Raw genomic sequence first — 14,918 nt, 5'->3', positions numbered from 1 at the left:
GGCAGCATGGGATAATACAGATGTTCAAGAGACAGCTTAACAAAATGAGAATAGCTGAAGAATGGAGATCTCAATTCAAGTTCTGGCTCCACTGCTACACTTAAGCATCTGTGGAGGATAAGTTACTTAAGCACCAAGTGATTGACTCATGTATTTAATTACTATTTGCTAAGCTGGACCCATGAGTAAGGCACCAAGCTGTATGTTGAGAATATAATGGGGTACATAATAGCCATGAAAGATAGAAAAAAAGTTTTTAAGATGTTGAAAGGCACCGGCGCCGCGGCTCACTAGGCTAATCCTCCGCCTTGCGGCGCCGGCACACCAGGTTCTTGTCCCGGTCGGGGTGCCAGATTCTGTCCCGGTTGCCCCTCTTCCAGGCCAGCTCTCTGCTGTGGCCCAGGAGTGCAGTGGAGGATGGCTCAGTGCTTGGGCCCTGCAGCCCATGGGAGACCAGGAGAAGCACCTGGCTCCTGCCTTCGGATCAGCGTGGTGTGCTGGCCGCGGCAGCCATTGGAGGGTGAATCAATGGCAAAGGAAGCCCTTTCTCTCTCTCTCTCTCTCTCTCTCTCTATCCACTCTGCCTGTCAAAAAAAAAACAGATGTTGAAAGGCAAAGCAACAGAGTGAGAGAGAAAAAAAAGAGAGAAAGAGATCCATATGTGGTTCACTCCCCAAATGGTCAGAACAGCCCAAGCTGAAGCCAGGAGTCTGGAACTCCATTCAGGTTGTCCACATGGGTCGCAGGGGCCCAAATATTTGGGCCATCTTCTGCTACTTCTCCAAGTGCTTTAGCAGGGAACTGGATTGGAAGTGGAGCAGCCAGGACTCAAACCAGCACTCTGATACAAGATGCTGGCATCACAAGTGGTGGTTTAATTCACTAAACCACAATGTCAGCTCCAACAGAGAGAAAATTTTAGGAAGCACTAACAATGGAGCGAGCTGTACTCTAGAAGCTAAGAATAGGCATGTCTTATCTAATCTAGAATGGTTATCGAAGGCTTCCTGGATTGATTAATGTTAAAGTCAGGCCTGAATCTGAATCCTAAGGAGGAGTTAGGGCTCCAATGTGGAGTGGGGGAATATTCCAGACAGGAATAACAGAACACGCAAAGGCCCACCCACAAGCCAGTACTGTGTATTCTACAGGCAGATCAAATAGAAGATGTGATTGGCCATCATGGAGGCTGCATAGACCAATCATGCAGAGCATTAAAGGTAAGCCAAATGGAATAGTCATAGAAGAATAGTAGGATCTTCCTTAATAATTCAAAATAATTCTTGAGCACCTCTGATAAACCAGGCACTATTCTAAGCCCTTGGGAGACATCAGTGAGCACAGCAGACAAATGATGATGTTTCTATTCTAATATGGGGTTGGGGATAATAGACAGTGACATAAAAGTGATAAGCTACATTAGGACAAAAATGCTATGGAGGAGGTGGATTGGGAGTACAGCTGGGTGCGGAGTATTTTGAGCAGTTAGGGATTGCCCCAGGAGTAAGTGGAAATTGAGCAAAGTTTTGAAAAGATAAGAGAGTAAGCCTTGCAAGTGTGGAAAGCACATCCCAGGCAAATAGGAAAGCTGGCACAAAAGGTGTGAAGCAAAGAGACAGATGCAGTGGAGAAGGGGTGAGAGATAAGGCCCAGAGGCAACCATTTAGTGGAGGATCTTCGATCATGCCCTTTGGCTGGGATTCCCAGATAACTGAAAAGAAGGGAAGGGGCAGACCAAAGAGTCCAGCCAGGGCTGGCATAGCATTCAGAGCAGTGGTCAGAGAGACGCCTCCTGGGGAAGAGCTGTGCTGGGGTCTGCTCAGGATGCCAATGAGGCTGTTCACCGAGCACTTGCACAACTGTGTTTCCATAGCCTGAAGTTGGCCACAATGGGGGTGTTCACACCACAGAAAATGCAAATGGTGCAAATCTAAGTGCTTTTTCTCTTGGTAAACTAGCATAGCCACACACAGCTACGTGGCAGAGTGGCAGGCTGGTGGGCATGGTGGCGCAGCAGCTTAAGCCACCACTTGTGACACCCACATCCCATTTTAGAATGTGGGCTCAAGTCTCAGCTGCTCCACTTCCAATCCAGCTCCCTGCTGACACGCTTGAGAAGCAACAGATGATGGCCCAGGTGCCTGAATCCCTGCCACCCATGTGGGAGACCTGGATGGAGTTCCTGGCTCCCAACTTCAGCCTGGCCCAGTCCCAATTGTTGCAGGCCTCTGGGGAGTAAACTAACAGATGGCAGACACCTCTCTCTCTTCTGTCTCACTCAGCTTTTCAAATAATTAAAACTTAAAAAAAAAAAAAAAGAGCGGTAGATAATGGAGAGCAGCTGGCTGTCCCAGATGCATTGGGGTCAGTAAGGAAACGCTACTGAACAGTCTTCCTGCGAATCAACATGGAGGGAGACTAATGGCTTGGAGAAAATCAAAACAATCTGAGTCTGAAATAACGAGCAGGTGGAGAGGCTGGCTTTGCATGAGAAAATAAATAAGGCAACTGCCATGCAAAGGAGGGGGAGAGTCTAGTCCAAACAGACCTTGAGGGCCAAGTCTGCATGCCTTTCTCTTCTTTTGCTACACTGCATTTGTTTACAAGAAGCAAGAGAGTTTCAAGCCTGGGGAAAGGCACACGCCAAGTCAGGGACAAAGGGGACAGTGAAGCCAGGAGTCTCCTAGTTGAAGTGAACTTTAAATCTTGTAGCATAAAAATATTAATCCCTACTCATGCTTTCTCAGAATGTAGTCTTTGATAGCTTCATCTTCTGGGTTAACACAATCTTTGTTTCCTGTTGGGGTGGGGCGGAATAGCTTCACTGAGGATCTCCTTGGCGACATTCCGGGCACTCCCTGCAGGTCCTGGCCAGCTGCTTCGAGGCAGGCACTTTCCTGTTCCCTCCGCCACGTGGAAACTTTGAAAAGTCTGTAGTTTTGGAAACAAGATGGAATGCTTCCAAATTCATGTCCTAGCCTACTGAAGAACTTGGATTTGCTTTCACAGGATTTCGCTTTAAAAAAGGATCAAGTTATCACAACGTTAAATTGCAGGAAAGCCCTCTTGGAGGCAAGATAAAGGCGGGTGTGAAACCAAAACAAAAGTAACCAGAGTTGGGGCAGTCACTGGATTTCACGCAGCACTGGACCACTACTCTCTGTCCACTGAAACAGGTCAGTTCTTTCTTTTTTCTCACTTGAATATGATGGTATTTTAAGGACCAGAGACTGTATGTTTACTTATAGAGAGGGAGCTTTCAACTATAAAACTTAAATGTGTGCATGTCCAAAAAATGAGCTATTTGAAAACTGCTCTACACTTTCACCTTAAAATGAAAATCTGAACCAGTAAGAAGTATTATTTTAAATTCCATTGCATGGCTATACAACTTTGTAAGGAGAAAATATATTTTGCTATACTACTTTTTTCTGCAAATGCTGATTTTTTTCGTTCTTTAAAAAAATGTGTTTCTGTGTATCTGCCAGAAATATTATTATTGCAAACCATTCCCATTCCTGATCTTATTTACTCAAATATTTAGTCAGATTCTTACTTAAAAAAATACTCTTCCTTAATATATTATTGGCCATATTCTTGTTTATCAGATTTAAGATTTCTGTAAGAAAGAGGAAGAACAAAGTTCATGTTGTGTTAATAATTAACACATAAGAAAATGAAGACCAGATTGCACCATTCCAGATAATCTTGATGATAAATACAGCCCTGTTAAGTTGTGGGCTCTTGGTCTTGGCCAAGAGAAAGCAGCTCTTCTCTGTGCCTTTTCCCCCACAGGCCCTCTTCATTCTGCTGCACTTCCCCAAGCAGGACTGCTTAGCAAGCCTAAGAACAGGATTTTGAGAATGAACCATACATTGGAACACATTTTTGACAATAATATTTGTATTACCTATTCTATAAGGATGTTTGAGATTCTTTGAAAGACAAAAATAGTTTGAGATTATTTTCCCCCAAAGGACAAAAATACTCAACAAGAGATAAAAAGGGTAAAGAAAAGCAAAACCAAACTCAGCACATAATGAAAACACTGAAAGTCATTATTACATACTTGTGCATTATTACATAGCTTGTGAATTCTGTGCAAGTGTTTCTGAGTACTACGGGGTGCTACTAGCCAACACAATCCAGTTACTGATGTTGAGACAGGAGATTTCTGGCATGCACGTCTATGTTCTGGAGTAATAGCTCATACCTTCTGGCAAAACTTTGAGCTTAACCGGTATTTCCTGAGCAGCTAGTGTGTGCCAGGCAGGCTGATAGAGTTTTCAAGACAAACTTTGGGGAGCTTAACTCTGGGGAGCTCAGAGGGACAAGGCTGTCTGAGAAACATCTTTCCCATGGCACAGGGTCAATTCTGTAAGCCACAGGCAGAGACTGCTGTAGGATCAGGAAGGTCTTTTGGGGAGGCAACATGCAAGCTAAACTGAGTAACAACCGGCCCTTCAAGGGAAGGGTAGGAAACACTATGGCAGAGAAAGGAACGCAAGATGTTGCAGCATGGTGCCTGTCAGCCACATTGGCTAACCAACTGCTGGCTGTGAGGTAGGGCACAGGGGAGGCAGAGTAGAGGAGGTTTGCGTGGCACCATATTAAGGAGCTGGGATTCCGTGTTTCAGGCCAAGCAGTGGGCCTTCCAGCTGAGGAGCTAAGCAGGTGAGTGACAGATGGCCAGAGACAGAACATCCTGGTCTTTGTGGTATCTGGCAAGAGGTGGTAAGGAGGTGTAACAAGGGGAGGATGCCAGCTGGGAAGGCATGGCAGCAGGCCAGGTGAGAAACGGGATGGTCAGTGTGTGCAGATGTGAAGAGTTCAGATGACAAGGAGACAGAAACAGGACCTACTGGGAAGGTGGAATCAGAATTTAGGGACTGACTGGAAATCAGAGATGAAGATAAGAGAGAAGTCAAGAGCAGTGCTGGCTTACAGCGTAGCACTACAGGGATGAAAGTGCTATCAAATAATAGCACATGATAAGCAAGTAGTGCAGGCTTAGGAGGGAAGTCAGCTAAGGAGACCTTGTGTTATAAAAGCCAACCAGGGACCGGCACTGTGGCGCAGCTGGTAGAGCCACCACCTGCAATGCCAGCAACCCATATGCGCACCAGTTGAAGTCCTGGCTGCTCCACTTCCGATCCAGATCTCTGCTATTGCCTGGGAAAGCAGTGAAAGATGACCCAAGTGCTTAGGACCCTGCACCCACAGGGGAGACCCAGAAGAAGCTCCCTGGCTTTGGATCAGTGCTTCTCCAGCCATTGTGGCCATCTGGGGAGTGAACCAGCGGATGGAAAACCTCTCTCTCTCTGCCTCTGCCTCTCTGTAACTCTGCCTTTCAAATAATTAATAAATAAATCTTAAAAAAAGTCAACCAGGGACATTCAGTGTAGATGCTGAGATAAGGCACTTAACTAAATTTATAAATAAGTAATACAAAAACCAAAGTAAATGTATTTGAAGTCATTTTTGTTTTTAAGTTTTTATAAATATGTCCCTATCAGAATCACTAATACTTATGTAAAAGTTATAACTTTTATTCCCTTTAGTTGAAATCTGACTAAATTTTCACATTTGAAATGCTATTGTTACAAGAACAAAAGGCAAGGGTCTAATTGGAGCATTTCAGGATGGTGGGTTCAGGCTCACTCTGGCTGCAGCAAACCTGTTCCCTGGGGAAAAGATAAAGCCTGCTTTTTCTTTTTCTTGACAGGCAGAATTAGACAGTGAGAGAGAGACAGAGAGAAAGGTCTTCCTTCCGTTGGTTCACCCCCCAAGTAGTTGCTACGGCTGGCGTGCTGCCCCGATCTGAAGCCAGGAGCCAGGTACTTCTCCTGGTCTCCCATGCGGGTGCAGAGCCCAAGCACTTGGGTCATCCTCCACTGGCTTCCTGGGCCACAGCAGAGAGCTGGCCTGGAAGAAGAGCGACTGGGACAGAATCCGGTGCCCTAACCGGGACTAGAACCCGGTGTGCCGGCGCCACAGGCAGAGGATTAGCCTAGTGAGCCGTGGCGCCAGCCAAAGCCTGCTTTTTATAAAGCAACATTCAGACGAGTGTTTCATGTTCTCTTTGCTACTTAGGTGGGAGACATGGCGTTGGAGCAGAACCAGTCAACAGATTACTACTACGAGGAGAATGAGCTGAATGGCACGCACGACTACAGCCTGTACGAAGCTATCTGCATAAAGGAAGAGGTGAGACAGTTTGCAAAAGTTTTCCTCCCTGTCTTCTTCACCATCACTTTCATCACTGGACTTGCCGGCAACTCCACCGTAGTGGCCATCTATGCCTATTACAAGAAACAGCGCACCAAAACCGATGTGTACATCTTGAACTTGGCCGTGGCTGATTTACTCCTGCTGTTTACCCTACCTTTCTGGGCAGTCAATGCGGTTCACGGGTGGGTTCTAGGTAAAGTGATGTGCAAGGTGACGTCGGCCTTGTACACAGTCAACTTTGTCTCAGGAATGCAGTTCCTGGCTTGTATCAGCATCGACAGATATTGGGCAGTAACCAAAGTCCCCGGCCCAGCGGGGGCGGGAAGGCCGTGCTGGCTCATCTGTCTCTGCGTCTGGCTGGCCGCTACCTTGCTGAGCACCCCCCAGCTGGTGTTTTACACGGTCAACGACAATGCCCGCTGCATCCCCATCTTTCCCCACCAGCTGGGAACCTCGGTGAAAGCATCGGTCCAGATGCTGGAGATCTGCATCGGGTTCGTGATACCCTTTCTCATCATGGGGGTGTGTTACTTCATTACGGCAAGAACGCTCATCAAGACGCCGAACATTAAGAAATCCCGACCCCTCAAAGTTGTGCTCGCCGTGGTTCTAGTTTTCATCATAACGCAGCTGCCTTACAACGTCGTCAAGTTCTGCCAAGCCGTGGACATCATCTACTCCCTGATCACCGACTGTGACGCCAGCAAGCGCCTGGACGTCGCCATCCAGGTCACCGAGAGCATTGCGCTCTTCCACAGCTGCCTCAACCCCATCCTCTACGTCTTCATGGGCGCCTCTTTTAAAAACTACATCATGAAAGTGGCCAAGAAATACGGGTCCTGGAGAAGACAGCGACAAAACGCAGAGGAGATTCCTTTCGATTCCGAGGGCCCTACAGAGCCGACCAGTACCTTCAGCATTTAAATGTTCAGCGGCCCTGCCTCTGCCTGGACACGCACGAGTGGTGCTTCTGCCTCAGTTCACACATCTGCGGTGTTCTGAGAATCAGACTCCGTGGTTGCCGCTTATAACCAGAAAGGGGTTGGGGGAGGGGCCGGACGGGAGCCAAGAAGAGGAAAGGAGGTAATAGCTGTGCAAAGTGTGAAAATCAACACTAGCGACACAGGCAAACAGCAGTAAGGGACAGCAATAAATAAAAACGCCTGCCATGAAGAGGAAGATCCTGTGGTGATGCATAGTTCCGTGTCTTGATGGCAGTAGTGCTTACACAAATCTACACACGTGATAACATGACAGAACTACACACAGACAGACGCTGCAGCAAGTTCAACTTCCTGGTTTTGGTAATTAACCTATAATCATGTAAGATGAGAACTACAGGGAGAAACTGGGTGGAGGTTACCTGGGACCACGCTATACTTTCTTTAGAGGTTGCTATAAATTTATAATAATTTCAAAATAAAGGGAGTTTTTCAAAATAAAAAAAAGCCTGCTCTTCTGTAAGTTAGATCATCTAAAATGTATTAATGAAGATGCTTATGTTAAGAGGTATCTGTAATTATTTTTATTTTTAATGTGAGAATGATCTCCCTGCATAATTTTAATTCTTGAATAATTATGCAGTAAAACTATCTTTTTCCATTTCTTAATTTGCAAGTAATTTTTATAAAATCCCAGAAAGAATAGCAATTAATGACAACAAAGAAGTTCATAAGATTTTCTGGCCCTTTTGTTTCATCCCTGGTAAGTTTCAAGACATATAATTTGCTTCCATGATGTCAACTTATTTTTAGAATAAGGGCTTATGCTGGTAAATGTTAGATTTCTCCTGTATGATTTAGAAGCAGCCCTCAGAGGACCATATTAATCTATGGTACAATTTTTGTAACTCCTTAAAGAACTCATCTATTTGTTACTACATCACTGAGAGTTAGCTAAAAATGTATTATCCTATATATATAAAGTTTCCTATTTTTCAAACACTGCATTTTTAGAAATTCTTATTTTATTTTATTTGAAAGGCAAAAAAAGACAGATACACACACACATACACACACAAAGCAATCTTCCAGCCACTGGTTCACTCTCCAAATGCCTATTAACAGCCATGCCTTGGTCCAGGTCAAAGCCAGGAACACAGAACTCAATCCAGGTCTTCCATGTGGGAGGCAGGGGACAAAATACTTGAGCTTTCCCTTGCTGACCCTCAGGGTGAGCATCAACAGGAAACTGGATCAGAAGCAAAGGGGCTGGGACTCAAACCAGCCACCCTTCCATGGGGTCTGGATGTCTCAAACCGTGTCTTAACCAGTGTGCCAAATGCCCACCCTGAAACACTGTATTTGTAAACCGTGAAAACAGGAGCCACAATCAGTTATTTTTAATAACACACACAGCATATCTTTTAAAAAAATCCATGTAAATTATTGTTAAACATGTAAAATGCATCATTAAAACTAAACTTTGAAATTATAAAAGTCAAAAGTAGGACATGCTAAGCATTTCACCTCTCAAAACATGAAAAAGACAAAAGACATATTTTCTGCTTTTAAAATCAACATCACCTAATCAAGACATCACCAAATCAGGTAATGTTAAAATTACTTTTCCTTTGATCTACTCTTTCTAAATTTTGAAGATGATCTCAAGGGCAGAATTTAAAGAATTATGATCATGAAATTAACAACTATGTATCATAACATTGTTCTTGCATAGTATCTAGCAACAAGATCTATCTGTTGAGCGAAAAAATTGTTTGGAAAACTCACCACTGCTCCACCATTTCTTGCCGTTAATTATATAGCTATCACCATCTGGTTCAATGCTGCATTCAATATTAGTGGCATCACTAGAGGCTACATCCGGCTCTATAAATAAACAAAGGCTGAATTTACATGCTGGCCAATAGCATCAGTTAGCAAAAGAGGATTAGCAAAGGGAATGTAAACTCTTGAGGACTGAATCCTCCTTGGCTTTTTTATCTTCCTATCCTTCCCCCATTCTGCCCTGGTCCTCCCATAACCTATACATGGCAAGTATTCAGTAAATACACATTGGGAGAATGAATGAATGTAGATGAGACACCATGCTCAGTCTTCTGAACTGTTTTCTTGGCTTCTCATTGATGTATGGCTTGGGATACATCTAACTCAATCCTTTCTCCAATCACCAGAGGTAGATTAAAATACTGTTTCTGCCAGCGCCGCGGCTCACTAGGCTAATCCTCCGCCTAGTGGCGCCGGCACACCGGGTTCTAGTCCCGGTTGGGGCGCCGGATTCTGTCATGGTTGCCCCTCTTCCAGGCCAGCTCTCTGCTGTGGCCAGGGAGTGCAGTGGAGGATGGCCCAGGTGCTTGGGCCCTGCACCCCATGGGAGACCAGGAAAAGCACCTGGCTCCTGGCTCCTGCCATCGGATCAGTGCGGTGCGCCAGCCGCAGCGCGCTGGCCACGGTGACCATTGGAGGGTGAACCAACGGCAAAAAGGAAGACCTTTCTCTCTGTCTCTCTCTCTCACTGTCCACTCTGCCTGTCAAAAAATTTAAAAAAAAAAAATACTGTTTCTACTTCCCACAGGAAAATCTGTACTGTCTTGGCATGCCCTATTTCCTCACCTCATAATTTGCTTACTATCTTAAGCAATATCTCTTACAAATTCCATCAAGAAAAGTTTCACCAATTTATATGCATTGCCTTCCTTGAAGTCTGCTCAAATTTAAGGTCTCCAAAAAGTTTTCCCTGGGACCCCTTTAAAGCAACTGTTTCTTGTGTGGCATTTCAGAACCCGCTAGCTCCATCACAGGAACCTGCCCTGGTTAACATGCCACTCTTTTAAAGGAGCCCTGCAGGGAAGCCAAGAATTCTGTTCCTAAAACTTGAGATGATTTTCTTGTCAAAGGAGGGTTCTGTACTCTACTTATTTTGTAACCCACAATGAGTGCTCTATAACACCTCATCCTGTTGGTATTCAATAAATGCCTCTTGCTGATTTAAATGAAGATTAGCTTTGTTATTATAAATGTGCACATGTAATAGAAAACAACAAAACAGGGCATTATTGAAAAACCCTTAAAAATTATGGCCAAAGGAAATCCAGTTTAATTCTAAGCTCAGTCATGAAGGAGTAACACTGGCTTTTGAGGAGCTCTTACTTCAGTGTTTCCTATGCTCAAGAGGTACCAAACCCATCTTTATTAACATGTCCCTAGTTCTGTTTTCCCACAGGATTATAATTTGAGCCATATGTCTAGCACTGCTGAAAGCTCTGTTTTTCCTGGGTTTATGGAAAAGTTGAATATTTGGTAAATACTGATACAAAATTACCACAAAGATGAATATTTGATACATACGGGCAAAGATGATCGTAACTATTCATAGATGGGAATTTTAAAAATGCAAATAAAAAGACTAAGAAACCAGGCTTACTCAGTCCCTGAAGCTAAAGCAAGACGCCAGAACACAGCATCTGGTGTCCTCTCAAAGGGGATGACCATTCTGCAAATTTTCAAATCCTAAACTTTAAAACCAGGCTCAAAACAAACATGTTTCCATATCCAGCCACGGGCAAGCCCGAAGGGCACTCAGAGCCACATACCACATTTCTGCAGCTCATCTACAGTACCCCCAGATGGTTGCCGATGCCAGGAGCAGAGGGTGGTGGGTCTTTACCTGTCATGCAGAAGGCAGAGACGATGGTCCCTTGAAGGAGAGGTTCCAGCCACTTGCGCTTCTGCTCCTCACTCCCATAGAGGTGCAGCACCTCCATGTTCCCCGTATCTACACAGAAGAAGCATGGTGTGCACATAAATATTTACCAGCAAGGAACCCACACATGTATGCACACAATACGGGCTGCATCTTCGTAAAGCAAGTGTTTGCTGACAGATTCTGAGAAATACAGAACATGCTTTATGATGACGATATGGCATCCAGTGCATGTCCATTCAACTTGTCCTGAATCACAGACTCGAACCTGTTCATCTCCATGAAGCCTGGCTCTAACGAGCCCTGGCTCACAGGGGGCTGAATTCACTCACCTAAACTTGCCTGCCATACCACAAATACCGGGTGTCCTGCTTAGAGTGGCAACAATGCTCTTGAAGAGCAGACATCACATGTCCCCCAGGGGCCCCAGTTCTCTAGTCTTTTTGCTGCTCTGCACATATACTCTGCTTTCTTATTTCTACAGCTTTGTTTGGAACAGGCCTTCTCTCCAGCGCAATTCTGTCACTCACAATTCCTGCTATGAGCCAGCTCCTCTGTGTAGAATCTCGCATTACCACCACAGAAACAACCCCTCCTCTGTTCTCATGTCAGTTACAGTCTTCTGACCCTAACATCGGGCTGTACTTTTGTGTACCCCATAGTACCTGAAAAAGTAGCAGATCCTCTCTCAGGAACCTAAAGATATAATTCCTGCCCTGGACAGAATATCCAGCCCCTCTCCAAACCTGGGAAGGTGTGGATTGGTACTGGATACAGTGTGGTGTCTAACCTCAGCTAGAAAGAATATATTGTGTCTGCTATGGAGCAAAATGCTCCAAATGTCTTTCTCTGATATATGCTCCCCTTCTTAAAAAAAAGATTTATTTCGGCCGGCGCCACGGCTCACTAGGCTAATCCTCCGCCTAGCGGCGCCGGCACACCGGGTTCTAGTCCCGGTTGGGGCGCCGGATTCTGTCATGGTTGCCCCTCTTCCAGGCCAGCCCTCTGCTGTGGCCAGGGAGTGCAGTGGAGGATGGCCCAGGTGCTTGGGCCCTGCACCCCATGGGAGACCAGGAAAAGCACCTGGCTCCTGGCTCCTGCCATCGGATCAGTGCGGTGCGCCAGCCGCAGCGCGCTGGCCGCGGCGACCATTGGAGGGTGAACCAACGGCTAAAGGAAGACCTTTCTCTCTGTCTCTCTCTCACTGTCCACTCTGCCTGTCAAAAAAAAAAAAAGATTTATTTCTATATTTTACTTGAAAGAGGGAGAGAGAGAGAGAGAGAGAGAGAGAGAGAGAGAGAGATAATCTTCCATTCACTGGTTCACTCCTCTAATGCCTACAACAGCCAGGGCTGGGCCAGGCTTAACTAGGAACCTGGAACTCCTCCCACATGGGTGGCAGGGACCCAATTACTTGAGCCATCATCTGCTGCTTCCCAGGCTGTGCATTAGCAGGAACCTGAAACCAGGAGCACAGTTGGGACTCAGACCCGGGATGCTGGCATCCTAAATGGCTATGTCTAATGCCCACCCCCAGAATTTTTATATTGCTTCTAAACAATGACTTCAAGGATAGGTAGTGAAATGCCTATGAAATTTAAGCTAAGTCTAAGTTGGGTCTTTCAGGATATGTTTGTACTCTTTTCAGACACTTGAAATGCACAAAATTCCTAGTAGATTAACACAAGCTTAACATTCAGTTTGAGAGAAAAAAGAAGCCCTAATTTATAACTTGTAAAGCTTTTTGTTTGTTTTCTTCAGTTGTCTTCAATTCAGTTGTTATAGTTAAGATAAATATTGAGTAAAAAAATTCCAAAAGTTATTCATTTGTTCTGAGAATTCAGTAAAGTTATCATTTATGCATTTATGGGAAAACATGCTCAGATAAATTATTTCTGCAAAAAAGTTTTTCCCATTTAAAAAAAATCACCCCCAAAGCCCCCACATTTTCCAGTAATAGTTTTTGGATTAAAACTGCTATTTTCAACATTCTAACATACAATACTGTATGACTTATTAAAGGGCACATGGAAAAACCTCATACATTGGAAGACTACATATGTTTCCCATTAGCTTTTGTAACTACAGTATTTGGGAGGTGATTTGGATAGAGAAAGTGGAAATTCATCTTTATACTTAGAATCCTCCCAAAGTGTTTATTCCGCATCACTGACATTCCATTTTATCTGCTTTGGAAGTTCTGGGAAACACTACGCCCAAGGCCGTCATAAAGATATCTCCACCACGAAGAGAAAACACCCAGCTTTCCACTTCCTTCCCAAATGGGTCACTTGCTTGGGAGAGCTGCTAATCACCGCCTTAGTCAAGAAAAACACATTCTGTTTCCAAATTTTAAATGTCAATAATATTGTGATATCATTGAGGCAGTACAGCTACAGACAGCTGAAATTTTAATGCTGGAAAAAACATCCCTGATCATTCAATAAAATGTTGAGTTCACAGGTCAAAGGGAAAACAGTAGCAAAGCTGCACCTGCAAGGAAAGCATTCAGTGGAATTGCTTTTCTTATTATGACCCACTAGTTATTACAAAATCCATCAACTGAATATAGATAGCATTCCCTAAAACAGAAAACAGAACAAAGTAGAATAGGATAGCTCAGACTCTGGAAAATACCTGAATGCACTGCAGGTAGGCAGGGAAAATTTCTTGAAAACTTTGTCCTAGTCATATATGGGTCTATCAGCATACTCGTCCATCCCTCTATGAACACACATACATACTGCATATTCGGTCATAGTAGAAAATATCTTCCCTGATCAAAAAGCTTCTAACCTAAAACACCACCAGTTCAGTTTCCTTCCCACAAAATAAGTACTATCTATGTATCAACAGTAACTGAAGGGGCCAGTGCCACGGTTCACTTGGTTAATCCTCCACCTGCAGCACCGGCATCCCGTATGGGCGCCGGGTTCTACTCCCGGTTGCTTGTCTTCCAGTCCAGCTCTCTGCTGTGGCCCGGGGAGGGCAGTGGAGGATGGCCCAAGTGCTTGGGCGCCTGCACCCGCGTGGGAGACCAGGAAGAAGCACCTGGCTCCTGGCTTTGGATCGGCACAGTGCCAGCCGTTGCAGCCATTTTGGGGGGTGAACCAATGGAAGGAAGACCTTTCTCTCTGTCCCTCTCTCTCATTGTCTAACTCTATCTATCAAATAATAAAAACAGCAACTGAAAAGAATAGCCAAATTTATCAATCTACTTTGTGTAGAAAAACTTCCTGGTAATAAAACAGAAATTTTAAAACTGCTTAAACTATCAGAGCAGCTTTTGTTTTGAGTTGATGTAGTTACCTGGTGCTTGGCAGTTGAAGACATCTGGAGCAAAAAAGCATTTTCCTGTTTCTTCAGCAATCAAGGCATAGTCCACCTGGCTGAGACCGCTGACAGCTGGCAAAAACAAGTTCCAGAGGCCCTCTGCTTTGGCCATTTCCTGCCAGGGTGACAAACATGCCAGAGTGATCACAGTTAACCACGAGCCAAAGTAGCTCATTTTGAAAAGATATTGGCATTGATGTCTTTTGAACTTTAAAACCACACTTATGGAGTTACACATTTCATTGTGTCCTGCAGTGTTCTAGCCAAATGGTTACTAACTCATGGATCAACAATTTCTTCACTGTTGAGTGCCTTTTCCTCCAGGGTTCCTTAGATTTGGCTGAAAAAACTGAATTTGGTTACTTGAAAACTTATTAAGTCACAAAAGTTAAAAATCTCCCACATTTGAGCAGATTTTTGCCAAGTATAAATACTGTGTCAGACATTTCAATTTCTTACATGTGTTTCTCTGAAGATTTGAAAGCATGGAATTTGAATGAAGCCCTTGTGGGACAAATGCCCTGCCTTGACTTCAGTTTCAATTTAGTGACAGGTGATAATGAGTGGTTCTGATCTTGAGTTTTTCTTTGAACAGCTGTAAGGGGCTGTTTTCATCACACACCATTTACAGAACACTATGTATCCTAATTTGTGTATTATCAACTCTATTTTTAACTGTCCTTTAATAAAAT

General features: G+C 44.4%; 2 protein-coding genes across 3 annotated transcripts in view; one reads left to right on the top strand and one right to left on the bottom strand.

Moving 5' to 3' along the window:
- ACAD11 (acyl-CoA dehydrogenase family member 11) overlaps positions 1-14,918 on the bottom strand; it is a 96,676-nt gene that overhangs the window by 35,741 nt on the left and 46,017 nt on the right. The window contains exons 11-14 of one of the 2 annotated variants that reach the window (XM_089331179.1): positions 14,203-14,341; positions 10,858-10,965; positions 8,961-9,059; positions 8,298-8,528 (exon numbers count right to left, since the gene is read on the bottom strand). In XM_089331179.1, the coding sequence (XP_089187305.1) occupies positions 8,449-8,528; positions 8,961-9,059; positions 10,858-10,965; positions 14,203-14,341 (426 nt within the window). In that variant the 3' untranslated portion in view covers positions 8,298-8,448. Of the gene's footprint in view, positions 1-8,297; positions 8,529-8,960; positions 9,060-10,857; positions 10,966-14,202; positions 14,342-14,918 lie in introns of those variants that run through there. The other variant, XM_002716554.6, reaches the window with a different exon arrangement.
- Positions 2,361-7,679, top strand: ACKR4 (atypical chemokine receptor 4). The gene is made up of 2 exons (XM_008266199.5): positions 2,361-3,176; positions 6,094-7,679. The coding sequence occupies exon 2, from the start codon at positions 6,103-6,105 to the stop codon at positions 7,153-7,155; it is 1,053 nt and encodes a 350-aa protein (XP_008264421.4). The 5' UTR covers positions 2,361-3,176; positions 6,094-6,102; the 3' UTR covers positions 7,156-7,679.

This window comes from Oryctolagus cuniculus, chromosome 4 (genome assembly GCF_051225735.1).
Source record: "Oryctolagus cuniculus isolate XC-2025 breed Fujian yellow rabbit chromosome 4, ASM5122573v1, whole genome shotgun sequence".
Lineage (NCBI taxonomy): Eukaryota > Metazoa > Chordata > Mammalia > Lagomorpha > Leporidae > Oryctolagus > Oryctolagus cuniculus.
Note: the sequence above shows the minus strand (reverse complement) of the source record. Positions and strands in the feature narration are given on the sequence as shown.

Excerpts from the sequence above, each read along its gene's own strand:
- ACKR4 (XM_008266199.5), top strand. The coding sequence starts at position 6,103 with ATGGCGTTGGAGCAGAACCAGTCAACAGATTACTACTACGAGGAGAAT.